At 44.7% G+C, this 15,000-nt stretch overlaps 2 protein-coding genes across 3 annotated transcripts in view; one reads left to right on the top strand and one right to left on the bottom strand.

Moving 5' to 3' along the window:
* The window catches only part of cdc40 (cell division cycle 40 homolog (S. cerevisiae)), a 20,934-nt gene extending 9,966 nt beyond the window's left edge, over positions 1-10,968 (bottom strand). The window contains exons 1-9 of the mRNA XM_063222362.1: positions 10,786-10,968; positions 10,137-10,223; positions 9,442-9,571; positions 8,400-8,486; positions 6,361-6,500; positions 4,214-4,310; positions 3,687-3,826; positions 1,516-1,590; positions 1,157-1,202 (exon numbers count right to left, since the gene is read on the bottom strand). Coding sequence (XP_063078432.1) covers positions 1,157-1,202; positions 1,516-1,590; positions 3,687-3,826; positions 4,214-4,310; positions 6,361-6,500; positions 8,400-8,486; positions 9,442-9,571; positions 10,137-10,223; positions 10,786-10,968 — 985 coding nt within the window. The remainder of the gene's footprint in view (positions 1-1,156; positions 1,203-1,515; positions 1,591-3,686; positions 3,827-4,213; positions 4,311-6,360; positions 6,501-8,399; positions 8,487-9,441; positions 9,572-10,136; positions 10,224-10,785) is intronic.
* A 678-nt stretch (positions 10,969-11,646) lies between these two features.
* wasf1 (WASP family member 1) overlaps positions 11,647-15,000 on the top strand; it is an 89,941-nt gene continuing 86,587 nt past the window's right edge. Inside the window, exon 1 of one of the 2 annotated variants that reach the window (XM_063223068.1) lies at positions 11,647-12,115. The gene's annotated coding sequence lies outside the window, so the exon portion shown is untranslated. The remainder of the gene's footprint in view (positions 12,116-15,000) is intronic. The other variant, XM_063223067.1, reaches the window with a different exon arrangement.

Here is a 15,000-nt window from a genome sequence, read left to right as displayed (position 1 = left end):
CAACTCATGCCAGCATGTGTGTGTGTGTGTGTGTCAGTGTCTGAGTGTGGAGGAGTATGCAGTTATGGCAGAGCTTCCAGACAACACCAACACTTGCTCTCCTCTCGCAAATAATCCTCCATCCTTCATCCATTGCGCCCCAATTCCAATTATTATAATCATGTGACTAACCACCTTGACTAACAATTATTCTGCGGGAAACACTGGATGTTACACGTTTACATGCATGTCATGTCTTACACTGGGGGATGCAAAAGAATTTCATTGCAATGTCTGACAAAGCGATGTTGTATGAATGTAGTGCTTACACACACAGTAAAGCACCATAAACATTTGCTATGGTGAGGGTTTCAATTCAAAAGCCCACAAACAACATAGTGGACACTTACAGAGTGTCATCATACACACCCACACAAACATGCTAGAATTTTCTGTAGTGAGTGCTTCATCACACACACAAACCCACACACACACGCACACACAGACACATGTTGTGAGTGACTGTTGCCCACAAAATACAGACGCGCACTAAAGCAAAGCTTTTCTGTAGTGTGCGTCTGAAATATTCATGCCTCTTCCTATAACTCTGCTTTTTTTGTGGGAGCAGAAGAAATAGCCCCTGAACAAAACCTATACCCATCTCAAAGACAACAAGGCCATCTCTTTTTCTTTGTTGAATTATACAGTGTGTGTGTGTGTGTGTGTGTGTGTGTGTGTGTGTGTGTGTGTGTGTGTGTGTGTGTGTGTGTGTGTGTCAGCCTGTCCAAATGTATAATGCAGGCATCTGAACAAAGCATCATCCCATATCAACCCACTCATCGCCAAATAAATTCCCTATTGTACAAATCAAACGCACGCACACGCACACAACATTGAAAGGAAAGAATGGAATAAAGACAAGAAAAAAATGACAGTTTTCAAAAAAGAAAAAAGAAAAGATGACAGCGAAAAAAGGAAGACTGGAAAGGGGGTTGGGGGGGACGGGGGGTTGCCTGATGAAAAGAGCCATTATAACATTGGGGAGCCATTGACAAGAGGCAGCCATCACAAAACCACATGCACACAAAGCCTTTCCATCAACGCTGCCCGGCATATCACACAATTGCAACATAAACACACCGATCCCCAGAGAATACCAATGAGGTTTCATCCTTACCGATAAATGTCCGTAAACATCGGCGATCGCCATAGACCTCCCATAACTGAAAAACAAAAAGGCACAAAAAAATCTTACATTCTATTATCATGCAGAGTTGAAACGACTACTGCATGTCTGTGCAGAGACACTGGAATTAGTCATATCTGAAGTGGGTGATCAGAGTGATGCAAGTGGAGGTGTGTTTGTGTCGATTTAATGAACAAGCAAACCTTGATCATCTGTAAAACTTAAGTGCTGTGTGTGTGTGTGTGTGTGTGTGTGTGTGTGTGTGTGTGTGTGTGTGTGTGTGTGTGTGTGTGTGTGTGTGTGTGTGTGTGTGTGTGTGTGTGTGTGTGTGTGCGTGTGTGAGCTAATACCTTGATCTTGCAGTCCATGGAGGCGGAGAGCAACAGATGAGCAGAGTTGGGAAACAAGCGGATTGCACTGACGCCCTGCAGAGAAGAAGAGAGATGGGAGAGGTGAAGCACGCACGCAGAGGAACTCAAGGCTACAAGACAAGCTCTTCTGCTGAGCCACTACAACACATAGTTTTAATTAGCATGCATGCACGTTCACATGCACGCGCACACACACACACTGAATGCTAAACTTATCCCAAGCACATTGTACCTTAATTACTGTATTATAGGACATTAGTATTGAGAGAAGGCAGAAAACGGTTGAGAGAGAGAGAGAGAGAGAGAGAGAGAGAGAGAGAGAGAGAGAGAGGTGGTGGGGGGGGTGGGGGGGTGGTGGGAGATGACTTCGGGCCGGACTCCAAACAGTACAGTGTGCCCCTGGGCAATGTTGCTGCCCATGGTCAGCGTATTAGCGCAGTGTGCGACAACGCCCCCAAAGCCTGGAAGTCGTCTTTATGTGTGCGTGTGTTATACTCACTGCATGAGAGTGGTGTGGCAGGTTTTTTTGTTTTCGTTTTTTTAAAGGAAGAAAGAAAATAACCCTGTGACACGACGGGACAGCTGTGGTGAGCCTATCGGAATGGAATACAGATGCAAATATGAACGCCAGTCAGACTACTACTGCAGTCATTACATATATATAATATTTCTGTAGCCTATAGTAATCATCCAATGCCTTTCCTCCTGCCCCAAAATCGACTAGGAAAGCCTCTCGATGGGTTGGTGACCCCTGGTCTAGAGGCTACCTATGCAATGTCTCGTAGGAAAGGTGTGGTTCACGATAGCCCATGGCCGTTTATCAGGCTTTACGAATGTGTCATTTGCCAAATACGTAGTCCATAGCCAATCCTGTCAATTTTATTTATTCAACCAAAGTCAGAGACGGTCTTATACGAGACGAATCACTCATGAAACCTTCCATAGGAATGAACGAGAGCATTTGGCTACGCGAACATGGCGTTTGCCGGCGTCACTCCCACCTGTCCGGTAACGAGAGCCAATTGCTTATTGAGCTGCGCTGTCACTTATCCAATCATCTCGACGCCTCGACGCAAGTGCAAACGTAAACCTTTACGACTGCTCGTACCTAATCGGTTTGTTTGCTGGCGGCCATGTGGTTTGTTTGCCGTCCGTGGAAACTTCATTGTGAATTGGGCAGAGAGCGCAAATCGACCATTAATCACCTTTCTGCGCGCATCCAAAACGCAGGTGCAGGACAAAGGGACTGTAATCATGGAAACAAAGTCGGCCGTGCATAGACATGTGCACACCCGTTGTGGTTTTTCTTATGGTTGAAAACAAATAAGTAAGAAAAAGCAAAACGGGAGCAAGTCTGCAAGACATTCAACTTTGATCAGTTTAGCTTTTTTTCTTATATTTTTCACCGTTTGTCATAGCTATTATCAGTTTAGGTAACAATGATATTACAGTTTAAAACACCAATTTTGAGGCCGGCTACATCATTAATTTATTCAATAGCCTATTTTTTTTATTACTGATGAGCAGAGACGAACATTGAGCTTAGGCTACTGCTTTGGCTATCAGAAAATAAATCCAGTGTCTTTTCTGTACAATGACCGGACAATGGATGCCCGTTTGACAGCCGGCCGGAAGAGGTGAAGTCCACGCCACGCAACTTGCTCTCACCTGCCGCAAAACAGAACATTGTCGTGGAATGTGGCGCACGCGCAGATCAAAAATAGCATAAAGAAAAACGCTGTTTTAAAGTGTTTCTTTCATGTTTCGGTCATTCTAAGACCAGTTTTTCATTGTGATTCCAACCATATGAGTTGTGTATCGCTGTGTTGTCCCACTGTCACACAACATTATTTCCCCCATTCATTCGTATATACCCCATCACTGACTAATCTCAAATAGTCAGTTTGAGGCGTAGCCAAGATGGCCGGCGAGTGATGGGACTTATGGGAACAGACTTTGACCAAAGTGCAGTAGTCACCTTTCCACCCTCCCCCTCTCTGATTGGAGCCCAAGATCTGGTACCCTGGCTGAGGGGTAGAATCCATGTTTGCCTTTCCGATCAGAACGATTCTGAAAAGCGGCACAGGATTTCCCACTCTAGCGAGCCACATGAGCTCCTGTGTGTGTGTGCGCGTGTGCGTGTGTTTTACCTTGGTGTGTCCGGTCCATACGTGCAGCTGCTTCTTGGGGAGGTAGCACTTGTCGGGAGCTTCCCCTGAGCGCAGGTTGATGCCCACGTCCTGCGGAGCGTGCAGATAGGAGCGGCCCTGGTAGTCATACATCTCCTTAACTGTGGACACACACACACACGCGCGCACGCACACGCACACACACACGCACACACACACACGCGCGCAAACACACAGTTCACTCCTCTGCCAACTTGTAGACATTTAGCGTTTTACTATTCTATCAGCATTGTATTGACATGATATTTCATATTGTGAGACTGTATGTGATAGAGGAAAGCAGTGAAGGAGGGATGCAGAGAGAGAGAGAGAGAGAGAGAGAGAGAGAGAGAGAGAGAGAGAGAGAGAGAGAGAGAGAGAGAGAGAGAGAGAGAGAGAGAGAGAGAGAAGGAGAAAGACAGAGAGAGAAAGAGAGAATGATGACATAAGTGAGAAAATGGATGACGAGTGACTGTATAAGTGTGTGACAGTGAGTGTGTGAGATTCACCATGAAGAATAGTCTTCTCATCCGCTGGAGCCTCCTCCTCGTTTCGTCCTTTCTTCTGCCGCTTCGCAAGAATCTCATCCAGCTCTTTCTGCTCCTCCTGTTACACACACACACGCGCACACGCACACGCACATGCACACGCACACGCACACGCACACGCACACGCACACGCACACGCACACGCACACACACACACACACACACACACACACACACACACACACACACACGGTCATGTCGTTTCCCTCTGACAACACCATCCTCAAAGCATGAGAGTAGAGCAGGGGTGCTCAACTGGCGGACCCAGGTCCGGATGCGGACCCAAACGCAATGTCATCCGGACCAAGACAAAATCCATCTGTATTTAATATGTATAAATTATACATGAGATTTCGCTGCCATGCGATCTATAGGTGTATTTCTGCGAAGCCAGTCTTATGACAAATAAAAGTATCATCACTATGACAACTCAGTGAGTGAGCAAGAGGCCAGTGCGGCCAGCGAGTGAGGCTATTTTCTGCATCGGTCCGTAGCGACTTTTTTGGACCCTGGAAACATACGAAATTTGGCGAGTGGACCTTTTCAGTTTCTAGTTGAGCACCCCTGGAGTAGAGGGTTTTATATTGGGGGGGGGGGGGTTCTGAAAACATGTTAGTAGAAGAGCCAAGGGCTTAATATTCTTAAATAAACAGGCTGTTACATCAGGATTGCGGCCAAGTCTGTATATAAAAAAAACTAGAGGGTACCATGGTAACAAGAAAGCCCATGTCAAGGTAATTGGTGGTAGTCCATGTATGCGTTGGAGATCAGTTCCGGCGTGCATTAAAAGGATGTTAACATATGACTTAAGTTGTTACACCTCCGAATTGACCTTCAATGTGTGAGTGAGTGAGTGAGCGCTACAGTTTTAGCGAGAGTCCACAAATGCGCTGGGCATCAGTTCCGGTGTCCTGTCTATATGAGCGACCCGTCGGGATGTGATTCTCTAGGCTACTGAGCATGCGCACGCATGCGCACACCCTCGTGGTGGTTTTCGCGGGTGATTGCCCATCGAATTGTGAGACCGCAAGTTACGATACAGGATCCCCTGAGACTGTCAACTTTAGCGACTCAAACTGTAGCCTATGTCATCCTGAGGTTACCACCAGTCATCCATAGTCTAGGTAGCCTATAGCCTGTCCACCGACTGTCATGGACTGAAAGTTACGATATATCCCCTGGGGGGAAAACGGGAAATAGCGTGGATCATCCAGCAGATCATTGGAAAATCTGCGAAATAGCGTGGCCTCGTACATTTGCTACTTTGTTGCCTAACCGTAATCGCTCACACACTCAGCCTCGAACATTGTAACATCGATCAGAAAAGACTATTTATGTAGAAAATTATTATGTAGACTATTTATGTAGAAAAAATCGCCACCTCTAATTGAGCTGTCAAAATGCTCCCTCCACCCTTTTCACTCAAGAATTTGCATCGACTGCATTGTAAAATGCCTGAACATGGTAAGAAATGCACTGGCGTGGGGATGTTATGAAATTATGATTCCGGTCATTAAAAGACAGACATCTGCCAAAACAAAGCCACAATACGCTATCTATCTGGGAATATCTAAACCGCGCTTGTTTATCCCCATAGCACATGATTTCATGTGACAATTTGCCTTGCGAGCCCACGTCGCATTGAAACCAAACCAACAGCAAATGACTACATTAAACAACCCGTAGCCAGGCCCTGATCCCAAACACTTTCTCCAGTATTTGCGCAAACTCAACTCAGTCTCTTTCATATGGCACGTTTCTTAAGTTGCTCAAACGAGAGGCTCACGGTTTTTAGTGGTCAGCAGCCGCACGTTCTAAACTCCGCACGAAATAAACAAAGTAATGGTTATTAAAACAGTCCTACGTGGACCGATTGAAACGCCTTCCGCGGAAAATCAAGGTCGCTCATTTAGATGAGGCATCGCAAATCGATAGAACACCACTATCGAATAGGGCGACCGGTCGCTCATCTCGACGAGGCAACACATCTCGACAGAACACCGGTGTGAATCAAGGTGTGTGTGTGTGTGTGTGTGTGTGTGTGTGTGTGTGTGTGTGTGTGTGTGTGTGTGTGTGTGTGTGTGTGGAGTAGTTTCCCCGCCCCCTACCTCTGAGGGCTTGGCCCCCTCCTTCTCGTCCTGGTACTTGGCCCAGGGCCCCAGGAAAGCCTCCAGGTCCCCCGCCTCCCCTCCCTTCACCTTCTTCCTCTTCTCAGACTTCTTAGGCCCAGTCTCAAACACCGTCTGTCCTGTAGAGACAGAGGGGGAGGGAGAGAGAGAAAAAAAAGAGAGGGAAAAAAGAGAATGAAACAAAGAAAGGAGAGAGAGAGAGAGAGAGAGAGAGAGAGAGAGAGAGAGAGAGAGAGAGAGAGAGAGAGAGAGAGAGAGAGAGAGAGAGAGAGAGAGAGAGAGAGATTTTACAATCCTTTTATTGACTGCTAAAATGATCCAAAATGGGAACGAAAAAGATAATGCTAGCAATTATCAAGCCAAGTTCTAAAAGCTTTCAGATATCTTTCAAAATGTTCATGAAAAAAATCAATACACATCTGATTCCCTGTGTTGTTATGGAAATAAGACCCTGAATGAGTGCAATGATATCACATCACAGGCAGAGGGAAATCATATGAAGTCATAAATGGACCACTCACACAGAGAGAGAGAGAGAGAGAGAGAGAGAGAGAGAGAGAGAGAGAGAGAGAGAGAGAAAGAGAGACTTGGTGGTGTGCTTCTTCACTTCCAATGCTGTTTCCGTGGTGATTTAAGTTCCGGCTTGGCTGCTAAATAAGACCCCTGACAGAAACTTCCGGAGAAAATGACAGCCATGACACACACACACACACACACACACACACACACACACACACACACACACACACACACACACACACACACACACACACACACACACACACACACACACACACACACACACACACACACACACACACACACACACACACCAGGATTTGCAGCCTGCTGACCAAAGCTGAATTGGCGTCACAGCAGCGACCAGCGCGGCCACTTTTCCCTTTCCGCCGGGCCATCAATCAAAGCAAGAAAGGCTGAACTCACACTGGGATAATTTAATTGGGTTCATATTTTAAAGCATTTTTTTTGGTCTGGTCCTGTCCTTTCTTTTAAAAGGTTAGCCATTCATCTCCTGAAATTGGCTACCTCAATAGGTGGTCAAAAGGCTTTCAGGACACATCTTTGTTAACCCACACAGCATGCGTCTGCTCTGCTCTGCTGAGAGAATGCACATGGATGGTCAAATGGTAAAATGCTTTTCTGTTTCCACTATGAAAACAGAGACGGACTTGACAAATTCAAGCCGCGCTGGACCTGGACATGTGCAAAACATGCATTTACTGTAGCATGCCAATGTAGTGTAAAATGATGCAGTTGTGCAGAGACTGTAACATTCTTACAGATGTAGTGCATTTTAATAATACAACATATTGTAGTAAATTTACTGTATGTACATAGCATTGAATAATTGCACATGTGTACCTCACAAACAAACCACCTTGCTGCCTCCTTTCACAAGTCCCTGCCACATCAATCTGTTCCCTGTTGTACCACAGTGGTGGAACAGGCTACCAGTTGCTACAAGAGTAGGGTTGTCCAGCAACAACCCACCTTTCTAGAGTTTAATTCCCTTCACAAATCTCACCTCAACTCTTGTATCTCTAGACTACTGTAAGTTGCTTGCAGAATCATAGCATAGTAGCATAATGTAGTGCCAACGAACCACAGGAGAACCAGATTCCTCCTGCCACAAGGGATAATGAAGTGACCCCGATCGGTCTGAGGGTACTTGGCAAACGTCATGGGTAAGCGGTTAGGGCGTCAGACTTGTAGCCCAAAGGTTACCGGTTTGACTCCCAACCCGCCAGCTTGGTGGGGGGAATGATCAACCAGTGCTCTCCCCCATCCTCCTCCATGACTGAGGTACCCTGAGCATCGTATTGTCCCGCCGCACTGCTCCCTTGGGGCGCCATTGAAGGCTGCCCCCTTGCATGGGTGAATGAATTGTGTGCAGTGTTCACTTGTGTGCTGTGGAGTGCTGCGTCACAATGACAATGGGAGTTGGAGTTTCCCAAATGGCTTTCACTTTCAAAACAACCAGAATTAAGACTGCGTACCTTTGTTCTTCTCCGCCTCGTCCACAGCTCCAATGTAATGGTGGGCCGACACCTGACTGGAGTCCACGGACGGGTCCAATGCATAGCCTGTAGGCGGGAAGAAATCAATAAAGAATAAATCATCAAGGAGCAACTCGTAAAAGGGTAATTGCTGTTTTTAGAAAACACCAGGGTATACATTTTTTTATAATATCAAGAAATAACAATAATTTAGCATTAGCCTGTGGTTGCACCACGTGACTGCTAGTAAAAACATCAGCTACCTAAACTTAGACAGTAGAATAGAATACAATAAAACATAATTGACCAGAATGGAATGGAACAGTCACACAATGCCTGAAGCATCCTTTCACCCTCACAGGGGTGATAGTGAAAAAAAATCCTGAGCCTGAACTTTTTCCCTTGCTCTAATGACAAGATACTGCATAGTGACATAACGTAGGCCTATTTTGACACATTATTCAAACATTTAATAGCCTGTGTATGACCATTATTCAAGCCTGATAGTAGAAGAAAACCCTGAACCTGTAACAATTTCTGAGATAAGAATAACCTAATGGCTAATTATTATCATTGTTTTTATTTTTGCAAACTCTGTCAAGCCTGAAATCAGGCATGGAGCCTGAATACTATCAGCCCTGCCCTCATTATACACATTGTACACTTTACATACAGTCACTGAAAACGAAAGCACCTCACTCCGCACACCGGCTCCAACAAAGTGCAGAGCACTGCTCCGCAAAAGTTCGATTCCATTGTTTTCAATACAACCCCGCACACTGGCGCCGATGTCCGAGGACATCGACTGGCGATTAAAGAGGAGTTATATAGAGTTATAAAGGAGTTATATAGAACCACCTACCGATTATCCATTCTCTGGTGTGGTAAAATTGTGTCTGAAGCGAAAGTGCTCCGCAGTGCTGTCGGAACCAATGTGCGGAGGACCTAACATTTATGAGTCTATTTCACACATACATAGTAGAGCCTCATGTTCTAAATGTTTGATGGTGTAACTCTACTCTACCACGCAAATGTAACCTACCAAAGGTGGAAAATGTCCTCCTCTGCTGTTCGAACATGAAATCGTTGACATGCGCGGCCTCTGTATATCCAGACAGCATGTTCCTGGGCGCCGCCATCTGTTGGGTTCTAAACGGGTTCTCTGGGCCAAACTATCAGGAGTAAACAGAAAAGAAAGTAATGTTATGAAGGATAAGGTTGCATGTATGGAGGGCAGGGTGGGCGGGAAAGGAAGGAGTGGATTGATGAAACTGTATATCTATGTGTCTCTATGTGTATGTCTACTGTGTATCTATATGTATGTGTAGTGAAGGGGAGTACAGTCGACCTGCCGGGATTCAAACCCAGCAAATCTAGAATAACCTACCAAACTGGGTCTCGGGGTGCTGGTCTCAAAAGTAGGAACTAAATCACAACCACAACCATTCATACATGCATTGAATGTGTGGGCAAACGTGGCTAGGGAGTCTTAAGATCAGAGGGTTGCAGGTTCAAATCCCACCCTTACCTCTCCCCTACACCTCCATTCACGGCAGAAGTACTGAAAAGTCACATCGTTGTACCTAAAGCTTCATTGCTCCAGTGACTGTAACCAGTAGCGAGTGAATAACTGTGTAAATCTCATTAGATAAGACCGCTAACTAAAAGTAATGTAATGTGATATGATGTGATGTGATGTGATGTAAAGAACAGGGCAGCAGACTCCACTCCACTCACCTCGGGCGCGAACATGGTTTCATATGCTGGGTTGTAGGTGACCTCTTTCAGAGCGGGGTCCAAATGAGAGCCTGTTTCAACATCCTCCTGTACGTACAACAGAACAAACCCTTTTCATACTGCGTTCAAAAGCACTAGTTATTACAGCCTGCCTGACAGATATGCCCGTGTTGATCCCTCTGTTCGCATCTAGGAAGCTTTGCTTTGTGACTGCCGTGGTGAGAAGTAGACCTTCTACTAGGGATGTGGAGATTTTCATTCAGAAATGGAAGTCAAAGCCAATCTCCTCAAATTGTAAGCCACCAGACTTACTTAGAGAGCATGTGCACATTTTGCCTTCATACTAAATGTTCCAGTTGCAACACTTTTTGGGTGTAAAGAAGAAAGCCATTGGATCTCCGGGAAAAAATATTGTTTACAAGTGCTCTAATGACTTCCACTAGAGATGACTTCCACTAGAGATCAGCTGTGACGGCTTCATCTTTCATGATGTTACTACGCAAACTAATAACTTAATTCGTCACAAATGATCTCTTTTAAGAACAGAAATTCCGCAAATAGCACAACTTTGACACGGAGAATGTTGACTTCTCAACAGATAGCCAGCACATGCATGGCTAGTTAGCTAGCATAGCTAACAGGAGTTTACCTTTACTGCAACTTCAGGGGCAGAGTTTAAAACTGCCAGAGACATCGTTTTCCCTGCTTTTAACGGTTGTAAATGTGATGTAGCATCTGGGTCCACTTTCTGAGGCTCAGGTGCTGATTCTGTCCCACTATCTGAGTCGGAGTCGGCATCGTATGAAACGAGGGAACCCAACGTGGCCGCCATCTTTAATGTTGTGAACGTCTACTCTGCGAGGTCCTACAAGGTATAACAATTTTACCCACTGACACATCTATTTGTAAATGAATTCACAGAGCTGCATAAGAGTAGTATAATACAAATCATAAGAGGTACTATAAATATTTTCATTTATTTTAGTAAATACATAAATGCGTACTTAAGAGCTCAAATATTTCTTTGCTGTAATGAGTATTTTATATACCTACTAGGACAGTGATTGAAAATCATCAGAGGGGTTGTCTGATGTCATTTTGCAGATAAACTGGTGTGTTACGATTATTCAAAGCATCAAATTAATTTTTATTTTTAATATTTGGCTTGACATGAATAATACAGATTATGCACTGAAAGAAAGAGACCCCCATAAAATTACAAAATATTAAATATGTTGTGCACATTACCAAACAAAATAGTCCTAGGCCTACTTAAATGAAGAATCCTGTGCATATTATGCAAGTCATCTCAAAATTCATACAATGGCAATTTGATAACTCGCTATTTCATGTAATGATGACACTTGGCATGAATTACATTTCTCTGCGGCGTAGTAGCCCAGTCCACCAGTGGAGAAACCCGCAAGCCCAGCTACCTGTGTTCCAATTGGTCAAGACAGCAGCCACGGGAGTGTTCGGGAGGAAAGAACCAATCATTTGAGGGCACACAATTTGTGCGGGCCGAGTCTGTTGCATGGGGTATTTGGCCAACAATAGAAAGTGGTACGTGCCATCCCTTAGTGGCTGAAGGTATATCTACAGGCGGCACGGGCATGGTCCTGCTGTCAACAGAATATTGGTTCCAGACTGAGCAGGGTTAGGGCGGAACGCTGAAAAGATCAAACGCATGTCCAGTAGCCAGGCTATCCTATTTTGAAGCTGTCTTCCATCTCTTCAAACGCCGAAGATCTCGTTTGGAACTAGTGTCCAGTCCCCTCTCCAATCCCTTTTCGCAGGATCTTGAATCTGTTTTAAATACAAGCACCCAGAGAAATCGTCAACAGCACGTCGTAGAATGGGACTGGTTATTTAAATTACTTACAAGACAAAAAGGAAAACCTCACAGTCGCTGGCGAAGGTTTAGCGCACCAATGGCAAGGATTTAGTGAAGTGTCATTTAGACGGCTCTTGCGCTCCAGGTAAGTCCATTCATAAATACCTTTATTGCATTTACCGTCCACCAATGGCCTTTAAAGTGTGATTCTGTCCTCATATGCATGGGGTGATTGTGAAATTGAATTAATGCACATGTAAACCTAAACAAGTCCTGGTTGATGAGCAGTAAGCCAATACGGCATTCCCATTGTCAGTGTGAGAGGGTTAGCCTACCTTAGTGCGGTGTGGCTGACAGGTGTGATTTGAATAATGGATGCTGCTCTCTTCAGTGCCATTTCCACCTTATGAATTTTGTAAGCATTTCAGTGATACGCTGATATGGCATAATGGCACATCATCTGGCCGAGCAGGCTTTTAACAAACCAAGGTCCTTGATGAATCTGACCGATCCCATGGCCCTGGAGGTGGAGGAGGGGGTCTTGCTTGCTTACACATCTGTATCTGGCTAAAATGCCAAGCTGAGCGGAATCCTCCATGAAAAGCCAACGGGTCCCTGTTTGGCCAAGGCAGTTTGTTGTGAAAAGAGCTTGCCTAGCTAATTATCACACGGAAATGGTATTCTGTATGCTTGGTGTGACATTCTCTTTTCGTTAACGAAACCCTTTTTTGTCGGGGGAGCTTAAACAACCGTGGAATGTCTTCCATGGAGGAATGCGGCTTAATCGCATTTTTACGATGTGACTTCAGTTAAAAAAAGAGGTTTGTTTCTATTTGGCCCCTGGCTTAGTCAAGGTTTGACTCATTTCTTCCTCACAATTCATGTACTCTTGAAAAGAAAGTAGGCTAAGCGTAGAGATAGAGAAGGGCTATGCACGCGAGTACACCAAGCTCTTGGGTCGATTTTTTCGATCAAGTTTTATGTCTTTTGCAGTTCTGGGGGAGGGGTATGTTGGCTGGTTGAAGTCGATGTGAGGACGCTTTGTGAAATCTGAGCCCGTTTAAATCGTACTGTTTGGACGAGCCCAAACAAAAGTCATCATCCCGGGTCTTCCGAAATCTGAACCTTATTGTGTGTACATAGAATTGGAGTAGCCTTATTGGTTTGTTTTTGTTCGACACCCACTTGAAATATCGGCAAAGGCAAATAGCCAGACAAGGATAGTTCTTCGAAAAAGCGGGCATCTGAATAGCGTATATTTCCACATTATATAATTGCCACCTTTACGCATGGTGATAGCGCTGGTTTGCACAATATATATGACAAAGGAGCACGTGGATGTTCATCTGGGCATTTGCAAATTTGCAAATGTTATTGTGGAATGAATATTGAGGTTGTGGTTAAACATAAGACGAGTAGTGCCTAAAGACGATTACAAATGTATGCAAGGATGCATGCGCCTTGCTTGGATAGGTCCCGGTCCCGCAACTTTCTGCGTGAGCGCGCGCTGTCAGTCAACTGAGACTGGCGTTCCACGTGGGCAGATCTAAGGGGGAACGCTGAACGCATCTGCTCATAGTCAATCTTCATCTCCACGTGGAGACTGGGTTGTGTTTAATTACCTGTTATTACACGGGTTTATCACAACAGCCAACTACAATAGATAAAGACTACCTACAATATAACCCATCATTACGCTGCAGTCTTGTAAAACAAAGGGCAGAAAGGCCTTATCTTTTATTTTCCTCCTATGGGTGATGAGAGAGACGGTTTTTCTGTGGCTGCGACTTGGGCACGATGGTGAGACATAAAACAAAAATAACATAAACAGAGTGCGCAGTCCTAACCGCTGTAGCGCAGTAATTACTGTTATGTAGCTGTTTTCCCAACACCAGCCCGTGGTATAATGAGAAGAAACTGACAGTGACACACATAGGCACATATATGGCCTATCTTGTGTGTTTGTGCGTCACCTTCCTCTCATTTTGCCATTGCCATAAAGGAGAGAATCTCAAAGACTTTACAGAGTCATCTAAATGATGTTGAGAGAGAGGGGGTAGGTACATAATACTTTCTTAACAGCCATGCATTTATTTTAATTTGAATTATAATATTGCGGCACAATATGCTGTTCTTACATAGGTATAAGATTATGATGTAGATACAGGCTCAGGTTCCATGAATGTGTGTGTGTGTGTGTGTGTGTGTGTGTGTGTGTGTGTGTGTGTGTGTGTGTGTGTGTGTGTGTGTGAGAGAGAGAGAGAGAGAGAGAGAGAGAGAGAGAGAGAGAGAGAGAGAGAGAGAGAGAGAGAGAGAGAGAGAGAGAGAGAGAGAGTTGTCTGAGAGTTGTGAATGGAGCTCAGCCCTGAAGTATGCACTTGTCCATAAGATGTCTAGCAGAACTCACACATAGACATTAGACACAACGTTATAAATTTGCTGTTACCAGAATTGCAATGACCAAGTCATAGTGCATCACTAAAGCCCTTGTGCTCTGTCAAAGTAGTGTAGTACTGTGGTTGTTAACTTTTCAATGTCTATTACAGAACGGTGTGCAGTGCACTATGGAGCTATCAGAGAAACACAGGGGGAAAATATACTTTCGTTTGGTTATTTTAAAATGAGTAGGCCTAATCTTAGCCTGAGGAGAGAAACAACCACCAGTGCAGGGATATATACTGACTGACTAGTGTAAAAGTAAGCCAATATAAGGAACATGGCAGCAATGCCAGACCCTGTGTCATGTCTGAACTCATGGTACAAATGAATGTATGAGATAGCCATGTTTAATTCACACACTATGTAGCTTACATATTAATGAGCAGCAACCAGTTGAATATCAAATCAGTGTGAGAGATGGGAATGTGCCGTCTCTGCACTTTGAGGACTGGTCTTGGGATTTTAACCTGGAGAAGGCGTGCGGACGCGTTTGTGGTTTCTTGGTTCAACAGTGCAAATCAATAGGTTTGGTAATCGGTAAGGTCTTGCTTGTTGTGCTTGGTTAGATAATCCAGTGTGTGTGTGTGTGTG

The sequence above is a fragment of the Engraulis encrasicolus genome, chromosome 18 (genome assembly GCF_034702125.1).
Source record: "Engraulis encrasicolus isolate BLACKSEA-1 chromosome 18, IST_EnEncr_1.0, whole genome shotgun sequence".
Lineage (NCBI taxonomy): Eukaryota > Metazoa > Chordata > Actinopteri > Clupeiformes > Engraulidae > Engraulis > Engraulis encrasicolus.
Note: the sequence above shows the minus strand (reverse complement) of the source record. Positions and strands in the feature narration are given on the sequence as shown.